General features: G+C 44.1%; 1 protein-coding gene across 1 annotated transcript; it reads right to left on the bottom strand.

The window, feature by feature from the left end:
• Positions 1-3,737: 3,737 nt before the first annotated feature.
• Positions 3,738-7,398, bottom strand: LOC130593209 (choline transporter-like protein 5-A). Its single transcript, XM_057398177.1, has 3 exons — positions 7,337-7,398; positions 4,731-4,855; positions 3,738-3,932 (listed from the first exon to the last, which is right to left on the bottom strand). Exons 1-3 carry the CDS (start codon positions 7,383-7,385, stop codon positions 3,840-3,842), a joined length of 267 nt encoding a protein of 88 aa, XP_057254160.1. The 5' UTR covers positions 7,386-7,398; the 3' UTR covers positions 3,738-3,839.
• Positions 7,399-17,273: the final 9,875 nt, after the last annotated feature.

The following is a 17,273-nucleotide window of genomic DNA, read 5'->3' as shown; positions in this document are numbered from 1 at the left end:
TTTTGTATCTCCCAAATACAGGGCATGGGCTGTTAGGTTTACAGTAATTTCAGTCATACTAGGAGAGGGAAAACTCTAACTTCAAACCCGGGCAGATGGAGCTTGTCTAGCCTTGTAAGGCCTTCCATCTAAGAGAAGGACACTCTAATCAAACCCGGGCAAATGGAGCTTGTCTAGCCTTGTAAGGCCTTCCATCTAAGAAAAGGACACTCTAACCAAACCTACGACCTGAGGACTTTGCTGTCACCGTCCTAGCTAGCTAGGCCCTGGCAGATAAACCTCAGGTGTAAAGGGTGGGGCAAGTTCTGCACAGGCTGTTCCTCACCTAAAAAATCCACTGCGCAGGCCTGAAGGGTTTACTCAGGCGAGGGACAAAACAGCAGGTGATAAGGTGCACTGGAAACTGCAGACCCAGCCCTGCATGCAGGCAGTTCAGGACACTGGTTGCTCGAGATTGACCCAGGAGATGACAGTCTTGTTTGGAAACATCCTGTATGATCAAGCAGCTTTTTTTCCAACCGGATTTGCCTATCCCACATTGCCCTTTTAGTCCTCATCACGCTTGTAGTAAGCATGGGTAAAGCCCTTCCCAAATCTTTGTTCATGAAGCCAAGCCATCATCATCATCATCAATTGCACACAGTGCTTCACTTCATTCATTACCCACAAGAGTAAAAACAGCACCCTCAAGTGACCTTTCCATGCTGCTGAAAAACTACAAAATGTTACCACTAGCAGGAAGTTTACGAACTTCCTGAAATCTTTCTACCTGTCAAGGTTGTGAACAAAAGTGTTGCAAAGCAGTAAAAGTGCTCCTGGATTTTAATGAACAGGAACTAAAGACGATAATTCAGTGCCAAAATTAATTGCTATGCTTAACTGCACAGTAGCATATGACAGGAAACAGGTACCTGGCTGAATGCAGAACTTCAGTATTTCCTAATCCCATTACAAAAATCTTAAATTCTGACTCCTGAGAACCAAAACATCAACAGAGAGGGCAGAAAACGAAAAGCAAGTGCACAGAGATAAACTCAGAGCTAACTCCATGTGCTCTAACAGAGTCCTACTTCCAAGGTCTATGAGACCTTAGCCTATTTGCAATTAAATCCAAGGGTGTGTTAAGTCCATTTCTCCTGTCTTATATTCCCATTAAAACAAGCCAAACTCAAACCACAACTAAGAGTTGGCACTGGATAAACCAGGAACCACTGTGAATAAAGCCTATCCAGATTTCAGAAAACACAGAATGAAGAGGCCTCCCAGCTCTCACATCCTGCTCTGCTTTCCTCTGTACACAGAGCTGAAAAGAAGAACCTTGAACTACACCATATTACAATGTCTGGTCATGGAATTGTCCTTTTCTCTCTGCAGATTTATGCATGTCCAAAAAAAAAGCTTGATTGGAGCCATAACGATCCAGTCTTTCCTAAATTAACAGCCCCAGCCAAAACAACGCCACTCCTCTACCACTAGTAGTCTCTCTGGAGACTCTCTGGAGACTGTCTCTCTGGAGACAGTCCAATGACAGAGCAAAGCTGGCAGCTGTAGGTCTTAGGCTCCTATTAACAGTGCCCCACACTTGGCACACACCTCCTTGCACCGAGGATACAGGGCGCCGCTAATAGCGTATGCACTCTTAAGGCAGGGAGCTGGGAGATAAAAAACGTTTTACTGCAAAAGAGAAAGCTCTTATAAGCACAATCTAAGTAACAGAGAACTGTATGCCTCAGTATGATTATGACCTCAACACCACAGAGTATTGTTACTGGAAACAAACAAAAGTCAGATTTATCAAGAACCAAACCAATAGGCTGCTTCTGTAATTCACACGCACACACTCCGCACCACCACCCTACTCCCCCCCCGCCCCAGTAGTGTTTTGCACTACTGTCCATGAACTCCATAGAATTCTCTGCCCTTTCGTACCCTCGCTGCAGCTGTCAATCTTCAACCCCATTTCATAGCTTGGGGGGAGGGGAAATTCTACACGCCCAGAGTTTGTCAGAATGGGCAGGACCCTGACAGTTCATCCCTAACAAATGCTGCTTTTCATAACAAGCATTTTGCATATTTACACTCTGATGATGTTCATCTGTATTATTTTGACACAATAAATAAAAAGGAGATGAAGAGTCAACTTTTTCCTGAAGAGTGCAGTTTTCTGACACATACACCTCTAACATGTAGATGTACTTAAATCAATAGGCTTGTCTCAGCTTTAGCTTGGCATGAGCTCCTTTCCCCTCATTTGAGTCAAAAAAACCAAAGAGACTAAGACAGTACAGGTTTGGACAAATGATTTTCACCTTCTAGTTGTGCTGCTGGAATCACACAAACTTGCTTTAAGGTTAGACAGCTGTCTCAGAACATTTCATCTCTTAGTTGTGTGCAGTGCTTGATTCATAACCCAGATCTTGTTTAAAGAGTCAGCTTTTGTCTGATTTCTATTTGTGTCACTTCAAATCCTACTGCTGCAATAGGAAGTAAAATAATTCTCTGGACTCCACCTCTAGAAGGCAGAGTCTTAAATGCCTGAAGCACACCTCCTCTGACCCTGAGACACATCCATTAATTCTGAGCGCCTCAGAGGGTTAGACAACATTTAAACCAGCCCAGCAGTAGTGGATGGTTACACACAGCAAGACCTGTCACCTCCGGGTGAAACCGAGTTTTGTGGAGGGAGAGGAAGACAAAGGGAAGGTATCCCTCAGCTGTGGCATGTCTGGAGGTTTGCAAAGGGACAGGGGAATTGGCTTCAGGTCCCACAATTTTGACACAGTCTCAGAATCCAAACCCAGACAGTCAGAGATGATGTTCATTTGCGATCCCAAGTATTATCAGTACCCCTAGCCATCAGAACTGCTTGTGGCAAGCTACCCCTGTGGTGCTCAGAGCCATAGACTTTCTTCAGGACAAAGTTTTTGTTACACACATTTCAGCAGCTATTTTTGATATGTTTCTCCATGAAGGACTACATAGGCAGGTTCCTCTGAAGTTGGTCTCAATACAGTTCAGCTCAGTTAAGTTAATGTAGCTTGTCCCAAGCACTGTGAGAAAGGAAAGCAATGTCAGCCCATGATGAGTTCTAGACTAAGAGCACCTATGTTTTTGTCCTGGGTTCAGCAGTAACAGTCATTTTTCTCCTTCTTAGTAGCTGGTGCAGTGCTGTGGCTTTGACTTTCAGCTGGGAACACTGATAACACCAATGTTTTTAGTTGTTGCTCAGTAATGTTTACTCTGACCAAGGACTGAGTCTCTGCCAGGGAGGAGGGGAAGCCGGGAGGAAGCAGAGACAGGACACCTGACCCAAACTGGCCAAAGTGGTATTTCATATCACAACATGTCATGCCCAGTATGTAAACTGGGGGGAGTTACGTGGAAGGGCTAGATCACTGCTCGGGTCGGGCTGGGTATCAGTTGGCAGGTGGTGAGCAGTTGTATTCCCTCCCCTTGTTATTTTCCTTATCATTATTATTATTGGTGGCAGCAGTAGTGGTTTTGTGTTATAGCTTAGTTACTGGACTGTTCTTATCTCAACCCATAGGAGTTACATTCTTCCAATTCTCCTCCCCATCCCTCTGGGAGCAGGGGGAAGAAGGGGAGGGAGTGAGCAAGTGGCTGAGTGGTTCTGAGTTGCCGGCTGGGCTTAAACCATGGCAGCACCCAAAACAATACATAACAGCAAATGTCAGTTCCACATATGCAAGGTGAGTTCCAGCAGCACCTGTTTAAAGCTGAATGGATGCCACTGCCAGGTAACAGCCAGCTCCTCGTGATCTTGACACAGAACACTTTTCAGACTGGAGTTGTACCTTTATGTGAACGCTTACAGTCTGCTAAGATGTGTGTAAGAAATAGAACCACTCACAAGGCCTGCCTGTGATGATCATCAAAGGACAATCTTCATCATGTAGGGCTTGAGCAACAGACTAAAAAGGGGAAAACCAGGAATGCTGAATACATAGCAGAATTAACTACGTGGGTTTTGTTTCCCACCCACTCTGAGAAAATGCCCCAAACTGGACTCTGTAGCCTCCTCCCCAGACTTGACTGGTGGAGCTGCAAGACACATTCATGATGTGAGAATCCAACCTCTCAACGTGATTTGGGAAAAGACTATTTTTCACTTTTCTAGTGACGAAAAAGAAAAGACCTGTTCACTTTGGATCGGCAGGTAAGGCAGTAATGACTGGGTGATCATTCCTCGCCTCCCCCTTACTTTTCTCTGACAGAAGAGTGAGAATTTAAAACAACTAACATAGCTGAATTGCAAGGTGGTTTAGAGATGGGAGAAATAACACAGTACGTTTGAGCCCAAAATTAGTTCCATGAAAGACAGACTCTTTTCCTAGCTAAATTACTGAGGAGCTCTGCATAACTCAGGAGCCCTACATAACTCATGATACTTAAGAACCTGTTTGAGACACTCTGCTCTACTGCTGTGGAATACTTAAGTACTAAAGGATATTTGCCACAGTACCGCAACCACATGGATAGCTGCAGATACTGTTGAAGCAAACAGGAATCACTTCAGTAGTTAGCAATTTGATGTGCATACAAGACCTTCATCCAAGACAAAATCACTTTCAAAGCATACATATGGGACAACTCCTTATATGGTGAAATCAGAATAATTCAAAGCTTTGCTGTAGCTCAGTAAAATCATACGCATTACACGTTGCTTGAAGAAAAAAAATGTATTCCATCACCTCCTGATCCATACAGACCTTGCGTTGACTCTTAAAACCAGGTCTGCAGAACTGCTTCAAGTAATTCCACTGATCGGGTTTGTATCTGTAGGAAGCCTGAACATCAACGTAGGTCACCTGCCTGGGCACTTTGAGACACAAAGCTGCAAGAAAAGAAGGGACACTGGGGGTAGAGAAGGGTAAGGAAAGTCAGTGCAATCAAAAAGCAAGTAAAAAGACCACTTGTGAAAGTGCTCTGGTTTATGGAATTGCCTTCATTATGGTTTACTGCAGCATTTGGAAAGGGACACAATGAACTTGCGATTCCCTAGCTGAGTACTTCTCAAATTCTTTGGTAAATACTTTGAAAGTGCCTTACCTGGCACAGTGAGCACTGCCTGTATCTCCATTGGCTCCACACAGCCTGGTGGATCTGCAGAGCTCCCAGTCTGCTGGGGAAAAAAAAAAAAAAACACACATCTTTTTTTTAACAGAAAAGAAAAAAACATCTGCCAGGTCCTCCTTTGCTCCCCTCAGCAGCCGTGTCCTGAGCAAGGAGGTGCAGTTGCTGCTGTCACAGTACACACATCATGTCCTTCCAGCACATTTGTAAGGAAAAATTGATTTGAAAAGGCCTAGTGCAGCTGAAATTGTTCAACCCTTCTATGGAGTCAAATTCTTCATTCAAAAGAACACATTAGCATTCTTCAGTCAAATACAGCTCCACGGTTTTGAGTAAATCACTCAGAAGTGACTTTACTACTGTCTACTGATGAATCTCCCCTGGTTTACAAAGCAGGAAGGGTGCACGTGCCACAAACAAAATTCTCAGCACTTGAGGTACACCCATTATAAACCAGATTTATGTGAGAAATCAGGCAAGGTCTGGGGTTTGATGGAAACATCCACTCACAAGTTAGGATTCATGTTATGGAGAAGCAGTTGTACTGTTGCCCCTGCAGGCTCTGCTGGGCTCTGGAACCATGCAGGTGTACAGCTGGTCTGACTCCTTAGTGCTCCTAAACACTCCCGTGTAGTCTGAAGTCCATCTATTCAGCAAGTTTCAGCCTTTTCCAGAAGGCTGTTCACTGTTTCCAGAGCTGTGTTAACCAAACATGCTTTGCAAAGCTCTGCTGTCCAAGTACCAGAGGACATCATGCACAAAGCTGTCCTTCATCTCAAGGGATTCCATCATATATGATTCACCTGAAGGACTTTTGCAAAGAGATCTTATACTAATCCTCAGAACAAGGTGGATGCAGCAAGAAGTCTTTTTACACAGGTACTACAATCCTGCGCACTACCCACAGGCCAAGGAACAAAGAAGTTTTGTCTTGCTGGGACAACAGACTAACAAGTATACACTTTAACCTCAGCTTCCCACCTATGAAACAGGCAACAAAACACACTGTCTATGGATCCAGTGAACTGTAATAACAGTTTGCAAATCCAGTGTCTTACTCAAGAACTGAAGCTCTTCCCACACCAGTTACTGCTTTTTTTCCCTCCTGCAGGACAGGAATGAAAGACCTTGTTTGCAGTTCAAAAGAGGAATTATCAAACAAACCTTTTCACAAGAGACCAGAGAATTAACCATCTGCAGGAACAAACAACCAAAACCATTTTCTGCTTTGGAGATGTTGTATGTTTGGAAATAAAATAACCACTCTGCTCCCCCAAACTCTCCTTCAACAAGTATTTCACCCTACTCCATTCACGACCACTGCGAACTTGCCCACAGCCCCAGTCAAATCCCACACAATGACCTCAGGATTTCTGAACAGGCTGCATTGTTCCAGTAACAGAGTCTAAAGACTGCAGGGTAACAGCATCAGTGTCTGCATGTGAACAGATGGGGATTCCTGGAGCAAACCTGCTGCTGACAGAGAAAGTTTCCATTCTGGCAGCAGCTGGTCAGTGTTAAGAGGGTTCTTGCTCTTCCTTGATGGAGATTTCCATCTCTTCAGCTGTGTGAAATAGTCCATACAGTCACACTAACTGATGAGCAAGAAACATCTATCAAGGGATCAGGAGTAAGGGCAAGCTGGAATGGAAAGCATTTTTAAATGATAGTCAAATAAAGACAATTAATATTTGGAATCAGTAAATTGGTGACCATGTAACAACCCTCATCCAAATTAATACCGGACCTCACTGAATATTTTCAAGATGGCCCAGACCAGACTCTGTCACCTGGAGTTTAGTTACACAGTTCAATTACTCTGGTAGCAAAGCTGGATCAGAGCAGCCCTTCACCTAAGTCCTCTGACCTACTGCATGCCATATGCTGTTGCCTTAGAAGATGGAATAGATGAGCATAACTGTGCAACTGTTCAACAAAGCAGGTCAGTGAAACTGTCTCATGCAAAAAAACACCAGGAGGATGATGTTAAATTGCTAAATCCAGCTAAACAGACTACTGTGTTTTTTTGTGACCTCTTATCCAAAACACTCAATCTTGTGCATTTCTGTTTATTTTTTCTGACCACCATAGGCTAGAGAGACTGTGTGCTACAGGTCATCTATAAACCAACCATGTTACATTTTGAAGGATATGAATTTTTAAATCAAACAAATGTACGTCTATTTCTTAAGCACCATGACTAAGAGGCAGAGAAAATATGTTATCCCGGTATTTCACTCACCTGTGTTGTAGGGCACTGTAGGTTTATTAACACTACAGGGCTGGCACATTTCAGAATGTTGAACAAAATGGTCTTGTTCTTATGGAGTGGACATAAGATAAATAATGTTATAATTATGAGTACTTATACATGATACCATTCAAAACCTGACAGCATATATTGATATTTAAATTCCGTTATTGTAATTGGTCATCTTGCAAACACAAAAAAAAAACAAAAACAAACCAAACCCAAACCCACCCCCCCAAAAAATACAAACCCTAAGCAGACCCTGGGTGCTTCATGCCAAGACATCTCTGAAACCAGAAGCATTTGGTCTAAAGAGCTATGCGAACAGAAGAATGCTAACTTTTGAGAAGGTGTTTTCACAGCACGGTTTTAAGCTGAAACAACCCAGGCACTGTTACAGGCATCTGTAGTCCTGCCTCTGAGAAGTGAGGTCTGTAAAATACCCTTGCAAAAACTCTGCAGTCCCTCTGCTCGCACTGAACACACTGCGTGCGCACTGCGGGCAAAATCACTATCTGCAAACGCTACACTGTGAAAGCTGTCTGCTTCTGGCTGGTCAGAAGGTGGCACCAAAATCAATCAAAAGCTTTTTACGGCTGAAACCCGAAAGCAGCTGGCCAGGAAACAGAATGATAGCAATAGCATCTGCTCCTAACCCTGACAAACCTCCTGTGATGTAAAGAAGGGACAGCCTGAGGAGTTTGCACCCCAGATCCTCACACTTGACAGCTTCTGGAATTTCACTGCACATTCAAATTCCCTTTAAAACTGGGATTAGCTCAACTGCCTGACATTGTACAAGATTAAACTGTTTTCCCCAAGGTCTATGTTGCAGTGCACTGGTAACAAAACACACATCCTGGCAAAACCAATTTCACTAACATTAGCTGTGATTTCTTCAAGTCAACAGAGTAAACTTTTGGACTGAAATGTCATCCCTCTTCAATAGCTTCTTGACAGTGCTCATAATCTGTGAGCTTCTCAAAGCCATTAATGAAATATTTTTTTTTTCCTTAGGACTTATCCCATTTGATGATTTTAACAGCAGGAAAGAGAGTTTGTGTGTAACATAAGAAAACAGCCACCGAGAACTAGGTCTGTGTTATTTATAATGAAATTGTTCTGTATTCCGGGAGCACACTGTGCTCTGCAGGAGGCAAAACACACTTAGAGATTACATGGGTGGATTACAGGTAGACAGAAAGAGGCCTAAGGAGGACTCGCATGACAGCACAAGGTAGAATTAACTTGACTACACAGAATTCACTAGAGTCCAAATGGGATTTTGCATGAGCTGTGAGTGCTGGCTTGGTTTTTAGCTTCTCTTTTCTATTCCTCAGTGTGATTGCTATGAATGCTTGCTCCAAGCACAAGACTCAAAACACAGAGACTGTGATCACTTTCCAAGGAAAACATCTCAGACTAAGGCCTTCGGGACACAAGAAAACCATAGTCCTGGGTTAGCCTTTCACAGTGCTTACTTTCAGGACATCAGAAAAATCAGACAATGGCATCACTGAAGGCATGATGAGCACATCCCACACCTCCACTTTCAGGGACCAGAGGTACTTGTTCAGAGGGGCCTCCTGGCCTACTGCCATGATCACTCCTGCTTTCCAATAGGTTGTGTTATGTGTCTTTTGGCTTATATTTTCATAAGAAACTCTTCAACGTAGCCAGTAAGTGCAAAAATGCAGTCTCAGCAGCTGTATTATTCTCCAGCAATCGTATAGATGGAGGGACAGGAACTGGAAATCTGTGGACAGGAACTGGAAATCACATTGTAAAAAACTAACCAAAGGGAAGTCTTGATTAACAAAGAGAAAGAAGGAATGGGAGTGTAACAACGCAGAAGAAGGAACGGGAGTGGATGATAACAGACACGCATCTGGCTACACACCACACAGTGTACAGACACTGTGTGTCTGAGGCTCCCAAACCCACTTTCCCACTGCTTCGTACTGACCTCAGAGGGCACAAGAGCAAATTGGGGGTGAGAAGGGGAGCAGAGAAGGGGTGCAGTGAGGGGAACACACAACACAACAACTTTTGCTCCTAGTTTTAACTCTTCAGGAAGTTCGCTTCTCCAGAACCTGCTGTAAAGAATCTCAGTAGGTGGAACAGGTCTTCTTACACTATTTAGTCTGTTTCCTCTGTAACAAAAACTTGGGAAGATATGAAGTCCTTGCTCTGCCTCTGTTCCACTCCCATCTCCTGATCCTTCCCTTCTGAATGCCCTTTAGACAGAGGCTTCCTCACGTTTTTTCCCCATTAGAAAACTAAATGGGAAAAGAAAGAAGCAGCAAAGAGCTGCTACCAAAAATTAGCTTCTGGTTTGCTTCCTGCAGAGCCTTGAGGTTCTTTACAGTGACAAAGGGCATAAAGGGTGCCTAATACTTACTTTTTAAAAGGGAGAAGTTGAGGGGAAAAAAAACAAACTGTCTTTTACAATTCTGTTTCATAAAGCACTTAGATTTTTCAGGGGAAACATCGATGTGACATCTTTCCCTCCTGAGCAGCTATTTCCATGCAGAAGTGCTCTGTTGAGATCAACGGATTCATTTAACTCTCACAATTCAGGATTTAAAACCACTGGGAAACAGAGATAAGCAAAGCAAGCCACTTGGCAGATATGCCAGGGAAGGTGTGCTTACAGCTGCCTGCCTCCCAGACCTCTCAGTCTCCTCTCTACTGGCTCTGGGTAAACACCAGAAATAAAACCCTGACAGGTTTTCCTTATGGTCTTTTCTGTTACTTGGTGCATGTTGAGAACAACTGAGAACCAGGCAACAATGCTTTAGGACTACTCTTGCTCCAAGGTGGAGAAAAGAATTAACTATCCAAACTTGGGTAGTTAGAAGCTGTGCCAGCTGCTCACTTGCTATGCAATTAGTGATGCCATCTTTAAGCTATGTTGATCCTTTACCAAAAATATTCTCTGAATGATGAAAACAACTGTATTCTGACAATAATTTGGATTTACACCAAATTGCACCAAGCAACTCATCTATTTCCTACCTTTATGTGCTACAAAAATACAGGAAGAGTATCGCTGTTTCTTCACCTTCCCAAGAGAAGCCCCAGCAGACAGAGAAACTTGAAACCTCACACCTTATTCACACTGCATGAGTAATAGAGGTATGTGAATGCATCCAGTACTCACTGGGGGCATCCTTCTGACTGCAGAACTGCCAGTAGCTGTCAGTTAGAGTGTCAGTGACACTAGATAATGGTCCATAGTGGAGCATACAAAAATAGAAAAGTACTGCTTGTCCGTGGTAGCTCCTCTCTGAAAAGCTCCTCTTTGGCTCCCCTCTGGAAGATGCGCTTTGGCTCATCCCCAGAAAAGTCTCGACCCTTGGAGACCTTCGTAGATATAGCTGGCCACTTCTTCCAATGTAGGCTGGACCCCTACATCAGAATGAGTGTGCATTTTTGCTAGTATAAAAGCCCAAGCCTCATGCGATGCTGGAAGGGAGAACCTCATATCACCCAGGCCAATGTTGCCTCTGCAGGGACACCCTCTAAGGTTAAGCCTGCCACCTCTCACTGTGTTGATGTTTCTCGGAGCTGGTTTCCTGGTTGTCATCACATGTTCTTTGGGGTTGGTAATATAACCAAACATCAGACATGTCCTTTACTGTATCTTTTGATACCTCTGCATTTTGCCTGTATTAATAAACTAGTTATGATTCTTTATTGTGTTGCATTTCCCTCAACCCAGAATCCTCAAACTCTGAAACAGTTAGATAAATCATTTTCCTGGGGTTGCTGTGCACCCAAACTCCAAACATACACATTATCTTTTAACATGTTACTCAAGTGTACACAGTTAACAGTTGAAGCAGACCAGCATGAAAATATATCACTTCTAATGCACCATTTAATCTCTGTTGATAGAGTTCCTAATGAAACACCAAAACATAAACCAAACTAAACCGAACTAAGAGATGGATGAATCAGGAAGAAAGCAAACCAGTCCACTTTTTACCTTCAGGGCACGTGTATCTGGCTTGTATCCAAAATACGACACAATGGAATTAAAAACTGTATCAAAAGGCGAAAGAAGAGGAGTTAACTATGTAGACAAATCTGAGTGCTGACAATATTTCAATGGCATTGAATTCATGGGATTAACCGGGGGTGTGACGGATACAAGCAAGGTGTGACCAAATCTAATGGATCCCATTTGCACGAACGCATTTGCATGAATGGAAATAAACTCTTGCTTTGGAGCTTAAAACATTTCCTGACCTCTCACTTGGCAACTTTCCCATTTTTCAGTTATTAGGTCTGCACCTGGCAACTTGTGTATTCTATGGACCTGCCACAACCATGGTACTGAATGGGGAGAGGTTTATATTGAACTTTTAAACTTCTTTTTTTCCACTTTGAAGCATGATTTCTTGCCAAGCCATTTCTACCTGCACCATGCAAAATGCAAGAGATGGCATTTTCTTGGCCTCCATCCCTGGACGTCCCCTTCCCCCCACATACCCCCCTTCAAATACTTCTCACTCACTAGAGAACTCAAGCAAAAATCTGTCCCATGGTTCACATTCCATCCTGCTCATATTGCCAGTGTTAGAAGTGTTCCAGTTTTTCTGCAATGTGCATTGCCAGAATTAAGTACATCAAGCTAAACAGAGTTCTGATCATTAGGTATTAAGAACCTATTTTGTCTGGGGTACTACAATCCTTTCTCGGAGTTGTGTCCACACAATTGCATTTCCAATTGCTTTGAGTGGACACATACTAAAGAAAAGTGACTGGAAAAATGGTCCTGAAGTTGTGAGCTTCTTTTCACACATTCTACACTTTCCTGTCCTGAGCAACACACAAGTCATTAAAACCTAACTGATGAAAATGAGAGGCTTCCTTTACCTGTTAAATATTTCCTGATCTTTTTCCAACATGAAAGTCCATGACAAAATTCCTCATACTCAGTGCTTTCAGGGGAAGATTTTCTCATAGCCAAAGTAATTATTACAGATTTAGCATTTTAATGCACTCGAAGAGTTGGAAAAGACTTGCAACTGACTTTCAGCTGTACAGAAAATCTGCTGTGATGTGCTTTCCACCTAGTTTGAGTAAGCCACAAAACAAATAAACAAAATCACCTCCAACACTTGCTGATCAATGTTTATCACTACCCAGGTTTTGCCAAAGAATAAAGAGGAGGCCATGAGGATTATCCTCTAAAGAAAGTTGGGGCTGTTCAGCCTCGAGAAGAGAAGCTGCATGGAGACCTCAGAGCAGCCTTCCAGTATCTGAAGGGTGTCTAAAAGGATGCTGGAGAGGGACACTTCATCAAGGACTGTATCAATAGGACAAGGGATAACAGGTTCAGACTTAAACAGGGAAAGTTCAGGTTAAACATAAGGAAGAAGTTCTTTACTGTGAGGGTGGTGAGGCCCTGGAACAGGCTGCCCAGAGAGGTTGTGGATGCTCCATCCCTGGCAGCGTTCAAGGCCAGGTTGGATAGAGTACTGAGTTTTGGGGTGTATCCCTCCCCACCATCTTCCCCTGCCCCAACCCTTGCAGACCCAGAATCTTGGATTATTTTGGGGCAACCACAGTGGCTCCAGCTCCACAAGCACAGTCCATCATGGAAAGGCCTTTTGTGGGGTATCAGACCCAAATCATGCTGTTAGCCCCCTTTCTTCAGAGGACGCCCCCATTCTTTACTCATCTGCTCTCCTGCTGAATCATTGCCCCCCCCCCCCCCGCCCAGTGACACTGGGGTGCCGCAAATGACACCATCCGTCCCCAGATTCCCCCACATCTCCCTTTTCATTTCACCCCCATGAAACACCTGCAAAACAATGAGGAAAGCTGCTCATCACTTTAGTAACTGCCATTCACACAGGTACATGCACCCCAAGAAAAGTTCAGAAGGAAGAGGGGGCAGCACCCACAGCCCCTGTCCCGCAGGCTGCAGAGAATGGTGCCACTTCTCTCACTCAGGCTCTGCTCCACGACATCCCCTCACCAACCCCGTTCTGAGACAGGCACTCCAGGGCACCATGGTCCTGGTCCCCATCAGCCAGGGGGTACCTATTGAGCATCATGATACATCTGCAGTAAAAGGCCTTGAAGGTACTTTTCTTTCCCGCCCCTCCATGGAGCTATAGACAGTGCTACCAATGACCCTCGAATTCAAGCCCACTTATCCACCGATGACCGTTTACAGGTAATGTAAAAATAAGTCTGAAAATATCTACTTCTATCTACTTTTTGTGTTCTGGTCCCGCTCCTTGGTATACAGATGACACTAAGAAAACACACCAAAACCAAACTCCTTCTTTAACATCTGTTTCAAGACAGCCGTGTGCAGAGTATGTAAACAGAGTCCTGACAGGCTGGAAGCAAGCCCAAGGCTCTGAAACAAGGTGCGCAGAAGAGGGGGACTGTTCTGATGAGGTCAAAGTATGCCAGGCTTCCAGGCATGCCCCCCAGAACTGTTCTTCCTGGTGCTGCAGTGGCTGACCCCAAAAGGGATTTGTGCACCCTGCCCAGTCAATGTCTGAAATGCCTGTCACTTCCCATCTGGTTCTTCTTGTTATGAAACCTGAACACAAAATACTTCTTTCTGCCATGGTCCTCATTGAGGGAGACAACAAGTACAGTATTTACTGATGGAGGTGATGAGTGAGAGACTTGGCAACAAAGGCCTGAAGAAAGGTGAACTGCGCTTAATAGTTTAAATCAATAAAAACCCTTCCTCAGTAAAAAAACACTGCGCTGACTACAGATGTTATTCTGTTGCGCTGGTATGTTTACAAAGATAGATATGTTAAAAGGAAATTGATGTTAGAAATATACATAAAATATATTGATTGTTACAAATTACATATTGCGCTGTTCTATATTACCCATTTAATAGATAAATGAATAGTAAATTCTGTATATGCACATACACATAAATGAAATGTAAGAACTCTAGGCCAAAGTTGGTTAGATGGAAGGGAAGAAAGATATATTCATTCACACTGGAACACATGGCTGCCGTCACTCAATGAAGTTGTACTAAAAAGAACCCAAAACCCCAAGGAGGAAGGATATTCAACTTCTCATTGATTTCCTGTTACTCACTTTCTAAACAAAACCTGATCAACCGTGTCATCACCACAGTAATTTGTTGTTAGTATGTTACAAAAAAAAAGCTGTGACTGCCCAGTTCTGGAGGGGAAGTGCTCCTGGACTTTGTGATGGATTAAGAGTAATGATTGGTAGAGCTGGAACCCTCCTGGAATAGGGAACAACAGGATTTATGGATGCATGTTCAACAGTGCAAGTAGAGTATGTCTGTGAGAGACAAATGGACCATCTATTTCAAAGACTCTTTTCATTAGGCAAGATCTTTATTATGAGATGTAAGAACCATAATAGCAGATACATCAGAAGAAAATACTAAACGTTATACCACTTCTTTGTTTCTATAAAATAATGAAAGGGATAGAGTCGTCCATTATAAAAAACAACTGTGTTCCTCGTACCAAGTAAATGCTTTTATTTCAGGTGTGTTTTGTGGAAAAACCCAATGAAGGATATTCACCCTTTCAGTAGTGAATATAATTCAGACTAATCATTAAGAAATTAAAAACATGTGGAAAGCAGTGTTTTCTAATGCTATGGGAAAAACCAGAATCACCTCGCAGTCACAAAAATTAGAGCAACAGCCTGTGCAATACGTTACTGTTGCTCATCGCTCTGTCGAGGTGCATGACAACTGGCTTCATACTTCTTCAAGCCTTTCAAACGTATTGGCAAACTGTCTGGATCCAATCAAGAATTTCTGGCAGTCTGAACCAATCTCATTGCTAAATGGCACACAGCTGCCTGTCTCATCATCTCAGGAGTGCTCTTCTGCCTATGCTGTTCTCAAAAACACACCCATGCAGTAAAATAGGAATCAATTCTCTTCTGTTATTAAAATGCTAATATTAGCTATTTTCCAGCCTACTTCTGACCTCCTGATTCTTGACTTGTACACCAATATTCCATCCTGAATTCCTTCATCCTAAGACTGCTTTGGGCTGTCACCTAACAGCAACCTTCAGTATAGTATTTTATAACTGGTTCAGAAATACCCTTTGCTAAAACCAGATCCAGTGCCTCTCCCGCATCCTTTCAGGAACTGAAAATGTCTTTGAGTTTTATAAAACCTGTGAATTACCCTATTACAATTTTCTACTACATACCAAAATTTGTTTTGCAATGTGATTTGTGATTTCCTTTGCATCCACAATGATAGATGATGGTAGGGAGGAAATTTTTAATCCCAAACATATAAAAGGACAAATCAGGGGGTTTGTTGTCATTTTCCCCTACCTTCCACACTATGTCTGCCAGAATTAATTTGGCCTATTTTTTGAAGGGAGAAATTTAAATTTTTATTAAAATAATTTTTATATACATTTTCTTTTTGTGTCTTTTTCTTTTTAATAAGCGGTACAGTTTTAAGAGTTACAAATGAAATGTCTCCTGCATTACCTCTGAGATACGCTTCCACGTGAAGTTACTTCTGGTAACATTGTAACTGTGCAGGATGTGGCACATGAGGAGTTAAAGCTGGAAAAATGGCACGCTAGTGCTAGCAGCTTCTCTGTTTCTTTCTTTTAATTGGGTAGGCCAGAAAATGCCATGATTTCGCTAAATGCTCCCTTACACCCAGGTACCGATGTTACGCAACTCTGCTGCCAGCAGCCAAACTCCCGCACACTCAGGGTAAGGAAGAGATGTACATTTTTTTCCCTGCCCTAACATAGATTTTTCCCCTCTGCCTGTGGCCCTGGGTGCTCTGAAGAAGCTGTGCTTCCTCAGGTGCTTTCATATTGTAGGGTTAAAAATGAAAAAGAGTAAAGAAGAGCCACTGCCCTCTTTCTTAGAATGCGACTCTGCTCAAGTAAGGGCTGTGGTAGCGTCTGAAATTGAGCTTGTGAACCCAAAGGGAAGGAAACTCATTTTGAAATTCTGATAAAGAAACATTTTAAGTCCGGAGCGGCCGGCGGGGGGAGGGGGTCTCGCGGCTGCGGGAGCCTGTGGAACCCCGGAGCAGACCCTGCCCGGCCCCGCGGAGGGCTCGTGCGCCCCCTCCCGGCCGCAGCATCCCCGTGGCCGAGCCGCGGAGCTTGGACAGCGGCGCTCCCTGCCCGAGCCCTCCCCGAGGAGCCTGTTCCTCACTAGAACCCTTTTTCCCAGCGGCCTCGCCGCTTCCAGGCAGTTCCCGGACCCCGTTCCGGCCGCTCCCACGGCGCCGCCCTTATTTATCGTGGGCAAACCCCCTTCCTCGCGGAGGGCCGGATCCAGCCTTCCCCGTCCTCCTCACGAGGGCTGGTCTTGGGTAATGCCGCTCCGCGAGCCTTTGCGGAACCTGCAGTGTCAATATCGCTGGGAGACAAACCTCCGGGCCCCGCAGCAGCCACACTATGCTCCTCCGCACCCTGCACGCTTGCATCATCCTTTATCCCGCAACCCAGCAATAAAGGGATGGCTCCATCCCGTCAAGTGCTTCGTTTTATTCCAATCCGCACGGAAAGCAAACAAACAAGATTCCTGCATTCCCTACACTGTGCACTGTTAATTCTGAACACAAATCGTGACTGCTCAACACTCAGTCCCATGGCCAGACCAGACAACGCAGACAGCAGGGGCCAACTCCTCCCACCCCAACCCCAGACAAGCCACCCCTGAAGAAAAGCAACCCTCAGCTACAGACTGCGAATCTGCCCGTGGCAAGGAAATGGCAGCGACCACAACTAAGGCCACACGGAGCTGGGGAGCAGAAGCAGCTCCGCACCTCCTGCTGACGGGAGCACTACAGACCCGGGAACAAGGAAGGGACACACACGGAGGGAAGGACCCACATGGAAAACTTGGCAATCAGCAGCTGTAGGAGCAAGGAGAGGGTTGGTAACCGACAGGA

The sequence above is a fragment of the Pezoporus wallicus genome, unplaced genomic scaffold, assembly GCF_028554395.1.
Source record: "Pezoporus wallicus isolate ANWC-B61680 ecotype Strahan unplaced genomic scaffold, APGP_CSIRO_Pwel_v1 contig_7956, whole genome shotgun sequence".
NCBI lineage: Eukaryota > Metazoa > Chordata > Aves > Psittaciformes > Psittacidae > Pezoporus > Pezoporus wallicus.
Note: the sequence above shows the minus strand (reverse complement) of the source record. Positions and strands in the feature narration are given on the sequence as shown.